At 41.6% G+C, this 15,174-nt stretch overlaps 2 protein-coding genes across 2 annotated transcripts; one reads left to right on the top strand and one right to left on the bottom strand.

Moving 5' to 3' along the window:
- Positions 1-6,009: 6,009 nt before the first annotated feature.
- Positions 6,010-7,893, top strand: LOC143591764 (protein trichome birefringence-like 3). The gene is made up of 5 exons (XM_077071873.1): positions 6,010-6,154; positions 6,279-6,525; positions 6,616-6,787; positions 6,874-7,073; positions 7,399-7,893. The coding sequence occupies exons 1-5, from the start codon at positions 6,010-6,012 to the stop codon at positions 7,889-7,891; spliced, it is 1,257 nt and encodes a 418-aa protein (XP_076927988.1). The 3' UTR covers positions 7,892-7,893.
- A 675-nt stretch (positions 7,894-8,568) lies between these two features.
- On the bottom strand, positions 8,569-12,425 carry LOC143591763 (AMP deaminase-like). The gene is made up of 17 exons (XM_077071872.1): positions 12,173-12,425; positions 11,822-11,958; positions 11,587-11,691; positions 11,312-11,491; positions 11,127-11,194; positions 10,887-11,029; positions 10,740-10,801; positions 10,389-10,502; positions 10,154-10,294; positions 9,925-10,077; positions 9,786-9,839; positions 9,604-9,714; positions 9,351-9,524; positions 9,191-9,268; positions 9,014-9,112; positions 8,849-8,939; positions 8,569-8,739 (listed from the first exon to the last, which is right to left on the bottom strand). The coding sequence occupies exons 1-16, from the start codon at positions 12,423-12,425 to the stop codon at positions 8,871-8,873; spliced, it is 1,941 nt and encodes a 646-aa protein (XP_076927987.1). The 3' UTR covers positions 8,569-8,739; positions 8,849-8,870.
- Positions 12,426-15,174: the final 2,749 nt, after the last annotated feature.

The raw sequence follows: 15,174 nt of genomic DNA, 5'->3' as shown, positions 1-15,174 counted from the left end.
TGGCAACTTCGGCCTCCGCCGCCTGCTGCTTCTCCCGCGCAGCTTGGAGCTCATGCCCGCGCTTAATATAGGCGGTGTTGGCACTTGCTCGGTTTTCGCTGAGCTCCGCCTGGAGTTTCTCAGCTCGTGCGCGAGCATCAGAAAGGTTCCAGGCGGCCACCTTAGCCTCTCGCTGGGCTTCCACAAGAGCATCGCGTACTTTAATATAATCACGACGAAGCTCCTGGGAGGCAGCAAAGAAAGCCGACCCAGCGAAAATATGGTCATTCAGCAAGTCCGCGCGGGTGCGCTCCTCCTGATACCTCCTTTCAGTAGGAGGCACGGCATGGGCCCAGAAGTCCTCGCATACGCCCATGGATTGGAAGGAACTGTCTTCATTAATGTTCCATCTCGGGCGGTAAACGTGGTCACTTCCCTGCAAAACACAAGAAATGTTCTAAGTCATAAAGCATACTTATATGGAGGTACGCGCAGCGGAGCAACAAATTAAAACATACCTGCGGGGATGAAGCAGAAAAGTCAGCGCCAGCCCCACCAGAAGTCTGCGTTGCGAACTCTTGCGGCATCGCAGGGCTGGCGCGGTCTCCCAAGGAGTCTTCAGCTTGAACCCCCTCATCCTCCTCATCTTCTTCAATAGGCCTCTTCTCCTGCGACCTGGAAGGTTCCAAACCAGTCTCGCGGGGAGGGCTGCGTGTAGGAGGAGGCGAGGGAGGTCTCGACGCCGCCAGTTCGGCGCGCAATACGTTTTCCTGCTCCTTGGTAATCCCAATAAGGGGAGACTCACCACTAGCAGGAGCAGGAGCAGAACCAGCGGCGCCGGGAACGGCGCCAGGAGTGTCACCAGCAACTTGTACGCCAGCTACAACTCCTATGAACAAATCAACAAGGAAAAATGGTTTATGACTGAATCCAAAAGAAAAAAATCAGAGGACAAATGTGCAAAACATACCTTGGCGCAATTCTGTTCGCAGCGGCGAACATCGCCATAAAGTTCATTCTACCCTTTTCAGAGGGTAGAACAGGGGACTCCGAAGCAGCCCCCGGCGCAGCCTCAGCACCTTGTGGCGCCTGCGGCTGATCTGCTACAGTCGCCGGTTCTGCAAACAGTCAAAGGAGCAAAGGTTTAATAACAATTCAACCAGATGAAGACAAGCAAAGTATACCTGTTGCAGGCGCGGCACTGCTTCTCTCTTCAGCCGCGCGAACGGAGGAGGTGACGCCACCATACCTCAAGTGGACAGGAGGTCTGCCCACTCTCACAAGCAGGGAAGCTAAAGAAACCTTGGTGGTAAACACCTGGGTTTCCTTAGGTCCCTTCGTTTGAGCATGGGGATGAGCGACAGGGGTGTCATCTTTCTTCTGTTTCTTACTGGCCCCTACGCCAGATTTCCCCTTAGCTTTGCGCTTTAATAGGGGCGCCTCCTCTTCCTCCTCCTCCTCTTCCGCGAGCTCCAGCTCGTAGTTTTCAAGCGCATCTGCAAAAACAACCAACAGAACTGTTAATAAACTTGGGTATTCTAAAGGAATGAGCATAAGTGCGAAGGCTTACCAGGCGCGTCACTGTCAAAGTCAAATTCCAGATCCACTGGGATGAACATGTCATCGAAGCGATCTGGGAAACCAACCTCCCCAGCGCCAAGCGCGACGGAGCCACCCTCCACTTGATCATCATAAGCGGCAAGGAGGTAATCCTTGGTGACTGCGCAAAAACAAGTCAAGGGATATCAGCAAAAGAATTATGTTCGCGCAGAAAAAGAAACAAAGCAATGAAATAAACTTACACAACCCGTCGACTTGGATAACGGGCTCAAGCGCGCTGTCGGCCCATAGCTTACTCATGCCGACCCCCACCAGCGCCTCCTCGCGAATTTTCTTCGCGGGGGATGGTTCGGCGGTCAGTTTCTTAACCCAGGCGCCAGTTGGGTTCTTGAGGACACCCTCATCCGCAGGCGCAGAAGAGATAGAGCGCATGGTCATACGGATGGGTATCACACCAGCCCTAATGTAGAAGAACCTCTCAGACCAGTCATGAAGGCTCTTGAATGAAACAGTGGAGCACTTCACCTTCTGACTGCGAGGAATAAAAGAGATCCAATTGTCTTGGATCTTGGGCTTGTAAAAATACTGAAAGCGCCGAGGAGTCGGCTCCTCGCGCTGGGATTTGCACATGAACTCAAAGTGAGTCACGCGCACGAGTCCAAACGGATGGACTTGGGATATATGAATCCCATAGAACTTCAGCAGTGCACCCACAAACCTTGTTATCGGGAGACGAAGGTTGCAGTTGGTGAAAAAGTGGCTATATAGGGATATATAGCCGGCAGGCGGGTCCGCCGCCGTTTGCCCGGACCTAGGCAACATGCAGCCAAACAGGGTGGGAAAGCCCTGAGAGGCGATGAGGCTGTCGAGATCGGCCTGCTTCAATTTGCAGAGATTTCATTCCACCTTTTGGTGGCCTTGGTCCTCCCTACTTCCTCCGATGTGGTCTCAACAACCCTCTTCCCTTTCCCCTTTTGCTTTAGTGTCGACATCACCACAGATTTAACACGGCGTCTTCGAGAGGCAATAGAGGTGATTGAGGGGCTAGACGAGTCTGAACTATCAGACATACAACTGCAGCAGCAGATATTCGAAAAATCGAAAAGATGAAAACTAGAAAATCAGAATGTGAAAGGCAGAAACTCGAAAATTAGCAACAATGAAGATAAAGATAAAAAATTTCCTAAGGGCCTGCTTTTATAGGCCCAGGAGAGAGAAAAGTGTAACTGCTGGGATTTCACGCGCCCCCACTCACAGGTGTAAGCCAACGAGGGCGCGGCACGTGTCCCTAACACTGTTGAGGGGACATAAAAACGTAACGGACCTGCCACGGAGCAGAGACGCGCCCCCACTCGCAGGTGCAAACCAATGAGAGCGCGACACGTGTTCAAGACAGCTGTGTGAGGGGACATGAAAGGCAACTGTAGCACCTCGAGCACACGAAACGTCTGACACGTTTACGGCGCACGTCACCACCAACTAACCACGTGTTTGGACCCTTCGTTTCAACCAAATGGATAGAACTTCGCGCAACGATGGAAACAACCAAGAAAACGACAAAACCCCTTTTAAAAGACAAAAATCAGTAAGTCTAATATCCATCTTACCGCGCTCGCGCGAGATAAGACACACATTAGACTGGGGGGCTTGAAGAGGTATGTACCCGCCTCAACACCGAGCAAGGCGGGTCAACCCACAAGATAAAGACATTATGAAGGCACAAAGCCAAAACCTATACGCATGGCGCATACAAAACATGCTCAGGCATCATATGCCCAGGCACACATATGCTCGCGCATCGCATATGCGCGCGGCGCATCAGCGCGCGGCGCATATCACATGCCCGTGCATATCACATCTGCCCAGGCACACATATGCTCGCGCATCACATATGCGCGCAACGCATCAGCGCGCGGCGCATATCACATGCTCGTGCATATCACATCTGCGCATGAAATATCTGCGCGTGAGAATAAAGAGAAGACCTCGCGCATCCTCAGGGTGGGCGCATATCATACGTGCACATAATCAACCTCGTCCTTATCCAAATCAGGATTAGGGCAACCTTGATTGTGCACATCAGACAACCTTCCAGAAGGCATCTTTTTAAGGAGAAAGAATATGCTGATGTTGACAGCTGCCAAATGAAAGGTCGACAACTCAGCATGACACATGTGTTACCACGTGATTACAACCAACGAGAAAGCGCCAGGTGTCCCAGAGGACACGTGGCGCAGTGCGATTGGAGGAGGCCAACGAGGTTGAGCCCAATCAGTGGAAATCCTAGCATTATAAATACAGCATCAACTCCACTTTGATGACATTCATACTCAATCATTGACAGTTACAGGCAGTGATATTCATATTCAATCATATTGAATTACATTCACTCACAGTCAGTTACAGACAAACACAATCTCACAATCAGAGGGTATTGAGCTATTAAGCAATACTCTTGAGATTCCCTTACAGACATTATTATCTTCTCCACAAATATACTGATTCTCACGCCGGAGGGTTACCCCAAAGAGGACCCCTCTGTCCCTTTCTGAGGGGTAAGTAACGGCGCTGTTCATTTTGTAGGTGGAAGAACACAGATCCAGAAGAACCATCGGTGAAATAGTATAATAAAACCCGAGGAAAGTAGATCTGCTACCAGTGAGTAGATCCACGTTTCTTCACTGCTGAATTTATGATCACATATTTATAAATTCTTAACGCCCTGCTTGCGGTGCGCACATATAATGTATATATGTGTGAACCCTTGGGTGGGCAAAAGTAAAATTGCACTAATTTTGACGTTATTTTACTAATCACGTGAAAATAACGTTAAAAGTGGCGGAAGGTTAATCAGGCATCATGTGGTGGCGTTGATAGCCGAAAGACAAGGGCACATGCACCAATCAGCCGGTGTCCCGATGATTGAGTGTTATGTGTCTTATGTCCAAGGCTTGATTCAAAACTACTATCGAGCCGGGGGTCCCACCGGAAGCAGCCTCTCTATCCATATGGGATAGAGGTAAGGCTGTCTACATCTTACCCTCCTCAGACCCTACCATAGCATTGCTATTGGTGGGATATACTGAGTACGATGATGGTGGTGATGATGATATTTATAAATTCTTAAATAATAGTTTCTTGGTGTCAAGAATCTACATGCTATTTTTTGCTTCAACATCACTCATATAAGTTGTTTTTGTCACATCAAATGAGAAAAGCATTGTCATATTATATTCGATCGAGTTGTTGAATCCACATCAGCAGTCCCATGGTCATGGTCCAACATCTTCTCCTTATTACTAAGCAATTACAAGTTGTCACCCTATCTTTTTAAACTGCATTTAAACAATTTGAAATCATTAAGTTAAAATCATTAAGCAGCATCACTCATATAGTAGTCTTAATGTCTATTTTTCATTAAGGCTGACGTTACCTTAAAGTATTCTTTTGTACTTATTACTTAATGCGGGTCACTAATCCATCAATTGCATAACTACCTTTTTAATGTTCCCTTGACAAATTTCAGGGATTTCTATTAATTACACAAAATTATGTTTTAAACTAAATGATTACATCTTGTAGACCCAAAATATATCATTACGATCTATTCAATTTACCCTTTTCCTGTCTAGTTTTTACAAAAAAATAAATAAATAAAAACAAAAAAAATTGTTGATTATTCGCATAATGTGATTATTTAAACCATCAAAACTACTTTGCATATGAGAACACTTAAATATGTACTGTTTTATTATGTGATATCAATAGATTACATACATACATACATATACATATGATGTATGTAAAATACTTTTGACTATGCATGAATTATTTCTCGTTCATCTAAGAAAGAAAAAAGGTAACTTACTATTAAGTGATGATTAGAATTGGATATATTAGGGTGGGAAAATGATTTGATTAACTAAAACTAGGTTTAATGTTTACTGACAACGACACCAAAATTCACATATTGAAGTTGAAATGACTCAGCCTTATATCTGTAAGATATGAATTTTACACAATTAAAATACGATCATTTTTTTTCCTGTTTATTTAATATTTTATTATTATTGCTATTGATATTATTATAATAATAATTCAAATATAGTTTTAATATGTTGTTTAGATGTTGAGTGTTAGGTTGAACGTAGCTCTTTGGATATGAAAATTTCATCATCTGCTATCATAACTGTTGTTACAAGTCACACGAGATAAAGATATCCGACCCCAATAGAGAGACTTGATTACTTATTGAAATGAAATGCATGTGTTGTGTGCTAGCTATTTACTTTATGAAATATATATAAATACATGCTTTAGCTTCACTCCTACTCCATCCCAATCATTTGATTTAATTACATAATTAAATAAATCAATATAATAGATAGCTAGCTCCAGTCTTACGATGATATATCCAGCCGAAGTCTAGTCCAGTCCTCGTTGAAAATTAATTAATCAGATAAGTCGACGATGGGTGTCTTTGCAAAACCTCAATATCTCTCTCTTTATGTGTTAATCTTTTCATTGGCCTTCGTAATTCTTTTATTCTATACTAATCTCCTCTCTACCACCTCTTGCGCCCGTTATTTTAACTCCATACAACAACCTCCTGCAGGTAATTTATAATCTCTTTCTATATATTATTTATTATATGTATATATATAGTTCTACCTCATGCTCATGCATGCATATATATGTATACATGAATCAATGGTTTTTTTTTTTTTTTGAAAAAATAGGCGTTGATAGGAACTCGACTACGGAAGATGATAGACTTAAGTCCATTGTAGATGACAGATTCGTGTTTGATCCGGATGAATGCAACGTTGCTAAAGGGAAATGGGTCTACAATTCGTCATTTGAACCCTTGTACACCGACCTCTCTTGCCCCTATCTTGATAGGCAGGTCTCGTGTGTTAAGAATGGCAAAAATAATACTGATTATCGTAAATGGGAGTGGCACCTAGATGGTTGCATCCTTCCCAGGTAATACGTACGAATTCATATATATATATATATATATATATATATATGGTTAATTTCTTTCTCACTGCTTTTATAATTTTATTATTGTAGATTTGATGCAAGACTTGCACTTAACAAAATACGAGGAAAGAGGGTGATGTTCATAGGAGACTCGTTACAAAGAGGCCAATGGCAATCTTTCGTTTGTTTGGTCGAATTCCTCATACCCAAAGATCAGAAATCAATGCGTCGAGGAAAAGTTCGTTCCGTCTTCAGAATAAAGGTATTAATGAATAGTTGGTTCAAGCTTTAAACAACCGTACGTGTCAAATGTTAATTAACGTCCGTCCGGTTGATATGAACTTACAGGATCACAACACGACTATTGAGTTTTACTGGGCACCGTTTCTAATAGAGTCAAACACAGATTTAAAAATAATAGGAGATCCAAAGAAGAGGATAGTGAAAGTGGACTCCATAGAGAAACATGCCAAACACTGGGCAGGAGTTGATGTGCTTCTTTTCAACACCTATGTTTGGTGGATGACCGGCTACAAGCTCAAATCATTGTAATTTGTTTCTTTTCCTTTATTGGTGGTTTAAAAATATCATCCTTTTTTATAGGTGATTTCCGAAAGTAGGCAGGCAAGCCATGAAATGGGAAGCGACTTTTAGCATAGTTATTGCAGGGGAGCGACTTTCATCATGTTTAATGAAATATATATGAATTTTATATACTTGTAAGTTGCTCCCCATGTAAATGTAATGACAACCACTTTGTTGAAACCGGTGCTTAATTACTTCTACAATTACTTCCAATAATCGCCTACAGCTTCGGATGATTTCTACACCACCTATAAACGCATAATATTTTGTTTTGTTTGTTTGTATTAGATGGGGTTCTTTTGCCAACGGTGAAGATGGTTATGAAGAACTAGAGGCTCCGGTTTCCTATAGAATAGCTTTGAGGACATGGGCAAACTGGATTGACTCAAACATTGATCAAAACAAAACACGCGTTTTCTTCACCACCATGTCGCCTACTCATCAAAGGAGCGCGGATTGGGACAACAAAGGTGGGATAAAATGCTACAATGAAACCGAGCCCGTGAAGAAGAAAGGGCATTGGGGAAGTGGATCAGACAAGAGGATGATGAGTGTGGTGAGCAGTGTGATGGGGAAGATGAGGACCCCAGTAACTTTGATCAACATAACACAATTATCAGAATACAGAGTGGACGCCCATTCATCCGTTTGGACAGAACTCGGAGGAAAATTATTGACCGATGAGGAAAAGGCCGATCCGTTAAAATTTGCAGATTGCATACATTGGTGTTTGCCGGGAGTTCCTGATACTTGGAATCAGATATTTCTCGCATCTTTGTAAAAGTAAGAAAGAACAATTGAAATTTTCACCTCTTAATGACAGCAAATGTTTTTACCTTTTTGGATTTAAGATTTTGCATAGCTTGGAATTGGGCCGATCTTGTTAGTGAGTCAAAAAAGAATTAACTGTAAATGTGCTTATTACGTTACATTGTTCTTTTATTTCATCATGAAATGTTAGTTTGGTTTTTCCCATTTTAATCATATCAATTAAAGTTAAAACTAAACATAACATAACAGAACAGAATGAAAGTTTGTAGAAAGTGTATACATATGGAATAGAGCTTACCACCAGGAAGTTTATATAAATAACAGAACAGGTGTTTGATATGATTATAAATTATATCTACTTGTTTTGTTTACCAAACAAAGCATAATATATCCTATGAAGATATGTTTTATCAAATCTTAATGGAGAAAGAATCTTGATGAGTGTTTTGTGGGTAATGGGTTGGCTGGTTGGTCTACTTTTATGAAAACAAATCCTCTAAAACACCCTGGCAAATTGATAAGTGAATATAAATTTGAACTCTTAGCAAGGTTTATCATGAGAAAGAAGAGACTATGTCGTCTACTTGTTTGATAAACCATAGTGAAAATAGGTTTATAAAATGAAAATGTCTATAATATAAAATCACAGCTAGCTAGCTCATAACAATGCAATATATTAACTAACTGCATTTCAAAACTTGAAACCTCATCTGTTGCAGCTTCCACTCATTATCAGCTGCTGGTTTCAACCCAAAAACCTTTCTCTCCGCTCTATCTGTGTTTTTCATGAACCGACTTGTAGAGTATATGTATATATATTCTTAGCCCGCCCTTGAGCTTTTCATCAGCACATTACTGCTGAAAATGCGCAGACAGACACATGTTAACAAGATGAAGATTTGGAAAAAGAAAATTATATTATTAGATTATCAGTAAACTAACATTTGTCAACGAATATGATACATACCTCCAGGTCCCAGGATGGGGAATTAGGTCTCAATGTATTCAGGGAAATGGGCCTTCCCCAGATACACCTGCTGCATCTCCTCCTTCCAGATCTGCATCACCAAACCAAATGTGTTATATTCAAATCATTGCGTAACTAATTAGGAAGAAAAACTGAGGTACAAACCACATCTCTGAATTCAAGTCGGATATGGGGAACATTTGTCTTGTGAATATCATTTCCATCTGGTCCTCTCTTGAAGTATTGCGGGCCAATCCAGTGAGACTGCATATTACAATTATTAAGAATTAAGAAAATATTAATTCAAACTTCTAAAAATACTAATGTGGAAAATAATATTACCTTCAAAACATGTGAGAAACCTGATTGTACTGAATTCCAGGCAACCTCACAAAGATCACATGAACTCAACTTCCAAACCTATAATCAAATCCAATATATTTAAAGCCCAAATTACATAATAATAATAATAATAATAATAATAATAAGCAAGAATGCTTACAGAAGCAGCAACACTGTAGTCTTCCACCAACGGTTCCTTTGTGAGGTGGATTTGCAAAGGATCATCAGTGGATAGTGACACATTAAGGCCTCGTAGAAAAAACAATGGAAACGGGTTGCGATGATAATCCAAAAATAGCGAGTTGTTGCTTAATGGAGACATCGCAAGACCAATCTGTGAACGACATAATACAGACTTTTTGTAATCATACAAAAGTTAGACTATAACTAAAACAATATAATGTTTCTGTTACCTGAGCAAGGTAGTAAAGATATTGTAGAACAGGAGATTTTCTGAGATTAATTCCATGTGCAATATTATGAGTTGTAAGAAATGAAGCAGCTAAATGGTCAATGTCACCCGCCTGTAACAGTAAACAGTCAACTAACACTTAAAGCCTGTTATGATACTCCATACGCGATATTAAGACTTTACCTCCCCACAATGAGGACGGAATCTGATGGTTGTCATGCCCTTTGATTCACGAAGCTGAAATGAAGTCGAAGATTATTAACATTTAACACATGTATGAACAATTAAAGAAGTTAATTTAATTCACATTTCATACACATGCCTTATTTAAGGTATAGAGATTTGCATAACAATAATAAACGTAGTATGAGAAAGCGGGATTGAATATATTTGTCCATTGAGCGGGTGTCGGCATGTGCTTGGTGGGACGCCTTTCTGGTTTGCTTTCATCATCCACCAAATCCAATCCCACCACCTGTAGTTATAAAACAAATTGCAATTATAACACCTAGAAAAGTTAAAATAATGAAACTATAAACCATGAGTCGTACCTGTTTTAAGAAAACATGTAACTGAGGATGTGAGTCAGGGTCCACAGCGACCTCGAAAAGCGGTAAGAAGATATTATCCAGAATGGTCTGAAAAGATGTAACTATGCCCATCTCCTTGTATATATTGTATAGTCGGGGCAGCTAGGAGGTCGACAAGTCAGCACGGATATATTAGTATGAAAACTAATCATCAATGTTTATCTTATAACTAATGAGACTGGTTAAACTTTTGTACCTGAATCAACCAGACAACATTCTCACTGTACAATTCGTTATTCACGATCCAACTTGCCAAGTTGTCCCACTCACTTTGCTTCCTTCCGTATATAGATATTCTGTATTCAGCCATCTATCAAGGAATATAGGTTTAGATATTAATCAAATTTCTAGCAGGATAAAAAATTTGCCAACTTTGTCACGAAAGTCAGCAAGTTAGGAAACAACTGTTTATTGCATTGGCGCGCTTGTATGTATCATTCTAGAAAGAATGGAAAACAAAATTTGAATTGAAGAGGAATGTGATAACGCGGGGGGAAAATATACAGACATTTTAAAATGTTTTAAACTTTTACAAGTCAAAACTCACTTGATATTTACTCGCATCAAGATCTGCAAAGACTTGCTTTGTCAGCTCAGCAAGGAAACGACCTGCAAATATGGTAAGTAAGCATGAGTCAACAAATAATGCATAAGGCGCACACATACCATTCAAATTCAAACTAGTAAAGCTTACCCTGAATCAGATTATCTTGTTTTAAGAAAATCTCCCTAAGCCTACTCTGACCACAGGGGTTGTATTTCAGATTAAATTTATCAAATCGATGAAAAGTGCTCTTGTCCGCATGCATGTCTAATAAATCAACATTCAGGTCATACCTGCATCAAAACAATTTTCATCAGCTAAGTGACAACCTGTCATCAGTGCAGGAGATATTCAAATAAAGTAAAAGATACAAATAAATAATTAGGTTACCCAGTTAAATCCAAGCTCTCAAAGACCTCTTTCAAGGTCAGATATGTACCATCACGAAATATTACAACCTGAAAAAACAGGAAAATAATAAGTAGGCAAGCGGCGTATTATTTGAGCATTGATACACGGGTTAACATTGTGGATGATATCATTTCACGTAGCCAGAAAGAAATCAAGAGCATTACCTCATCGGGTTCTTTTCTTAACTTGGACTTTATGAACCTAAGAAGATGCTTCTGATTCATGCATGCGGAGTGATGGACATGCGTGTCCACTTTACGGACGTTATAAAAGTCACGGTGCGGTGCGCTTTTCTGAGCTAGGAATTCTTTGTCGGCATTTAGCATCAAATGAAGGTTGAATTTCTTAATAAAAGTAAAATTAAAACTCATCAAAAACAAAAAAAACAAAAAAAGAGTAAAATTTAGTGTCAACAAAACTTCAAGACAAAAGTATCCACCTGTTCCAGAAGACCAAGCCGATGATGACATACAGTTCTTGTATTTCCAGCAGCTATTATCTTAAGAATATGATGCAGATCGGTAAAAAATGATGTTGCTAGATTCTCCATTTGGAATGGCATTTAGGCCCTGGTATTGAAAGAAAGAAAGAAGAGATGTTTGATTGATTCGTTGTTCTAAAACAGAAGAGGAGATGATCTAAGTAAGTGAATGGTGAATGAATGAAAAGCTTACATCATTTCCATTGGAGTGAAAGTGTGTTGTGTCTAGATTAGTGTTGTTGTTGTCTTCTTCTTCAGATCCTTGTGCGCTTGGAATTGGAGAGTTAGGAGAAGCAGCTGGTGGATGATGTCCTGTTGGGCCCCCATTCTCTGGTAGAAACAAGTCAAGTCAATTCAATGAATGTTGAAGGTTTAATGAAAATGAATTAGAAGCCCTAGACATGATTGATAGGTAAAACAATCAAGTATAAGTATAAATAATTGGCAGAGAGCTAGCTAGCTGCAGGAAAATTGAATTATAAATAAATAAATAAAATTCATCAATTGATTATTTGAGGAGGAGGATGCGAATGGGTTATGTTACCTTGAGGAAGCGTGGGCAATCCAACCGGAATAACATCGCCGACATTGTTGGCCTGCTGCTCTTGTTTTTGAGTAGTAGTGGTGCTGTAATGGTGTAATTGGTCTTGTCTCTCAATCTCAATCATTTTGGCCAAGTGTAGCAATTGATCTAGGGTTTTACGGTGCATGTAGTAGGCGGATACGGCCACGAATGAGGCTCCGAACAGTGCCGCCATAGCTAGGGTTTGGTTTGATCGTTTACCGGTTAACCACATTTACGACTGGGCAGACTTCCAGCAGAAGTTTAGCCAACACTTCAGCCAGCAGCGAAAGTATACCGAGGAGCAATGGACAATCCTCAAATGCATACGGGAAGAAGATGAATCTCTGCCAAACTTCATCACTCGCTTCAACTCAAAGAAGTTAAGTTTGGGCAATATCAGCGAGGATCTTGTTCGCGCAGCCTTCATCCAGGGCGCGCAGGACCCAGAGCTTATCCGCACCCTAACGGGTAAAGATGGAATGCCATCCACATGGGATGGCATCATGACAGCAGCCAAACGCTATGCGGAAACGGAGAAGCAACTGGGTAGAGACCTTCCGCAGAGCACAAACCTTTACACCCAGAGGACGAGAGAGGACAACGTCCTCACCGCCCGATTGAACAAAAAACGGAAGCAAGGCATTTGGCAGTCAAGGGTAAACTTTGACACCTCATCCGGCTTACAGCACCGATTGGGTGAAAGGGATAATGTAAAGCTGCACCGGAACTCCAGATGGACGCCACTTACCAAAAGCGTCACTGACATATTTGCTACTGAAGAGCTCCCATGGCCAAAGCCTCCAGTAATCCGACATCGTCATGATGCTGATCGGAGCAAGTACTGTGACTATCACAGAACAAAAGGCCACAACACTGAAGAATGCATAGACGTAAAAGACATGGTCGAAATATTCGTCAGAGATGGGACGCTCGCACACCTCGTGGCGAAATAAAAGCTAAGCAGGCAGGCAGGTGCGTGTGGAACCATGGCTGGGGTAAACATGAATAAAAAATCAGCTTCAATATGGAGACTACATGCTGCGTAAAGAACGAGATCCCGAAACAGGTGCGTGTCGGCTCGATGGCACTCCTGTCCCAACATGGAAGGGAGTTCAATTACACAGTTTGCATGTAATCAATTCCAATTTGTACAGAAAAGGCCAAGAGCCACTTCTAATGGAAATGATTCTCTTTCAAACGTCGAAGCTGATGATTTACATTTATACTTTTGTACACACTAATATGCCGGTTTTCACCGCATAATTACAAAAAACGTCATTGCATGGGAAGGCGGTCCTACCCGCACGAACCCAAAAAACATGATAAACCTTCACGCAGGTCAGTTGAAGGGGAAAAAAGTTACCATATGAAAGTGCTGGTCTATCCGCATGAATCATTCGAGGGAACTGCACCAACCTATCAACAACCGCGCGTGGGACGGTTCAAAATTCTTAAGAGGAAAAGGTAAACCTATACGCAGGTCAGATATGGGTAAAGTTATGCCATCCTACTAAGTGCAAGTGACGGGTCTACCCGCACAATCACGAAAGAGGAAGCAAAACTTCACACCTATTATCAGCCACGTTCAAAGGTTAACTTATCCTCAACAGGCAAACCTTCACGCAGGTCAGTTGAAGGAGGAGTTCAATTATTCCATTAAATGAAAGTGCCGGTCTATCCGCATGAATCATGAAAGGAAAATGAACACTAACCTATCAACAACCGCGCGTCGAACGGTTAAAACTATCCAACACTGGTAACGGCATTCACATTACGTGAAGTCGTTGCGTGGGAAGGCGGTCTTACCCGCACGAACCCAATAACGTGGCATACCTTCACGCAGGTCAGTTGAAGGAGAAGAGTTCAATTATTCCATTAAATGAAAGTGCCGGTCTATCCGCACGAATCATGAAAGGAAGATGAACACTAACCTACCGACAACCGCGCGTCGAACGATTCAAAACAAAATTCTTAAAAAGGTAAGAAAAACCTACACGCAGGTCAGGTATGGGTAAAGTTTTGCCATCCTACCAAGTGCAAGTGACGGTTCTACCCGCGCAATCACGAAAGAGGAAGCAAAACTTCACACCTATTATCAACCACGTTCAAAGGTTAACTTATCCTCAAAAAGTAAGAAAAACCTACACGCAGGTTAGATAAAAGTTAAAGTTTAGCGATCCTACCAAGTGCAAGTGACGGTTCTACCCGCACAATCACGAAGGAGGAAGCGAAACTTTAACCCACTATCAACCACGTTCAAAGGTTCTTATTCTAAACACTTGGAAAATTGCTATTTTAAACTAAGTATGCAAGTCATAAGTTTATAAAGCAAAGAATCCAATGAAAGGAATAACAATCGTATATTTCAATGATATATTACAACAGTGGCCGGGTAACTACCCGCCTAAAAGAAATCTATACAAAGCTAAGTCTACCCTAGCAGTGGGAAGGGATCTTCAGGATCAGGCTTCAGGGCCACCTCCGCTTGGACCAGCACCGTCAGAGAGCGGCTGCCCAAGGAAAGCCTTAAGGATGTTTAGCCCATCATCAGCAGCAGCAGCTTCATTCACCTTCTCCACCACTGGATGCGGGAAGGCAGCGTACTGGTTCACAGCTTGGTCATAAGCAGCTTCAGTATTAACATTGAATAAAGGGAAGTTGGAGGGCGGAAAGCCTCTCTCAGCAAACCCTAGACCAAGCAGGAAGCCAGTCTTCTCCCCATCCTCATGAGAAGCGTTGAGGGCTGCGCTCATCGCATCGTCATATGAGGTCTCAGAAAGGACCCGACGCACAACCTACAAAAGAATACAAAGTAAAGAACATTTTCTAATTACGAGCGGAAAGCGTAAAGAAAAAGATAAAGATACCTGAGGCAACGCTTCTCGAAGCAGCCATTGGAGGGTAGCTTGACTTTCTTTGTAAGCACGTTCGGCTCCGCTTTTATCAAGGTTGGCAAGTTGAACTTCCTTGGCGGCAGCCTC

The sequence above is a fragment of the Bidens hawaiensis genome, unplaced genomic scaffold (genome assembly GCF_021521415.1).
Source record: "Bidens hawaiensis isolate Kalapana, Puna unplaced genomic scaffold, B.hawaiensis_p1.1 tig00040035_1, whole genome shotgun sequence".
Taxonomy (NCBI): Eukaryota; Viridiplantae; Streptophyta; class Magnoliopsida; order Asterales; family Asteraceae; genus Bidens; species Bidens hawaiensis.
The sequence above is the reverse complement of the archived record's forward strand: the minus strand, read 5'-3'. Positions and strand labels throughout refer to the sequence as shown.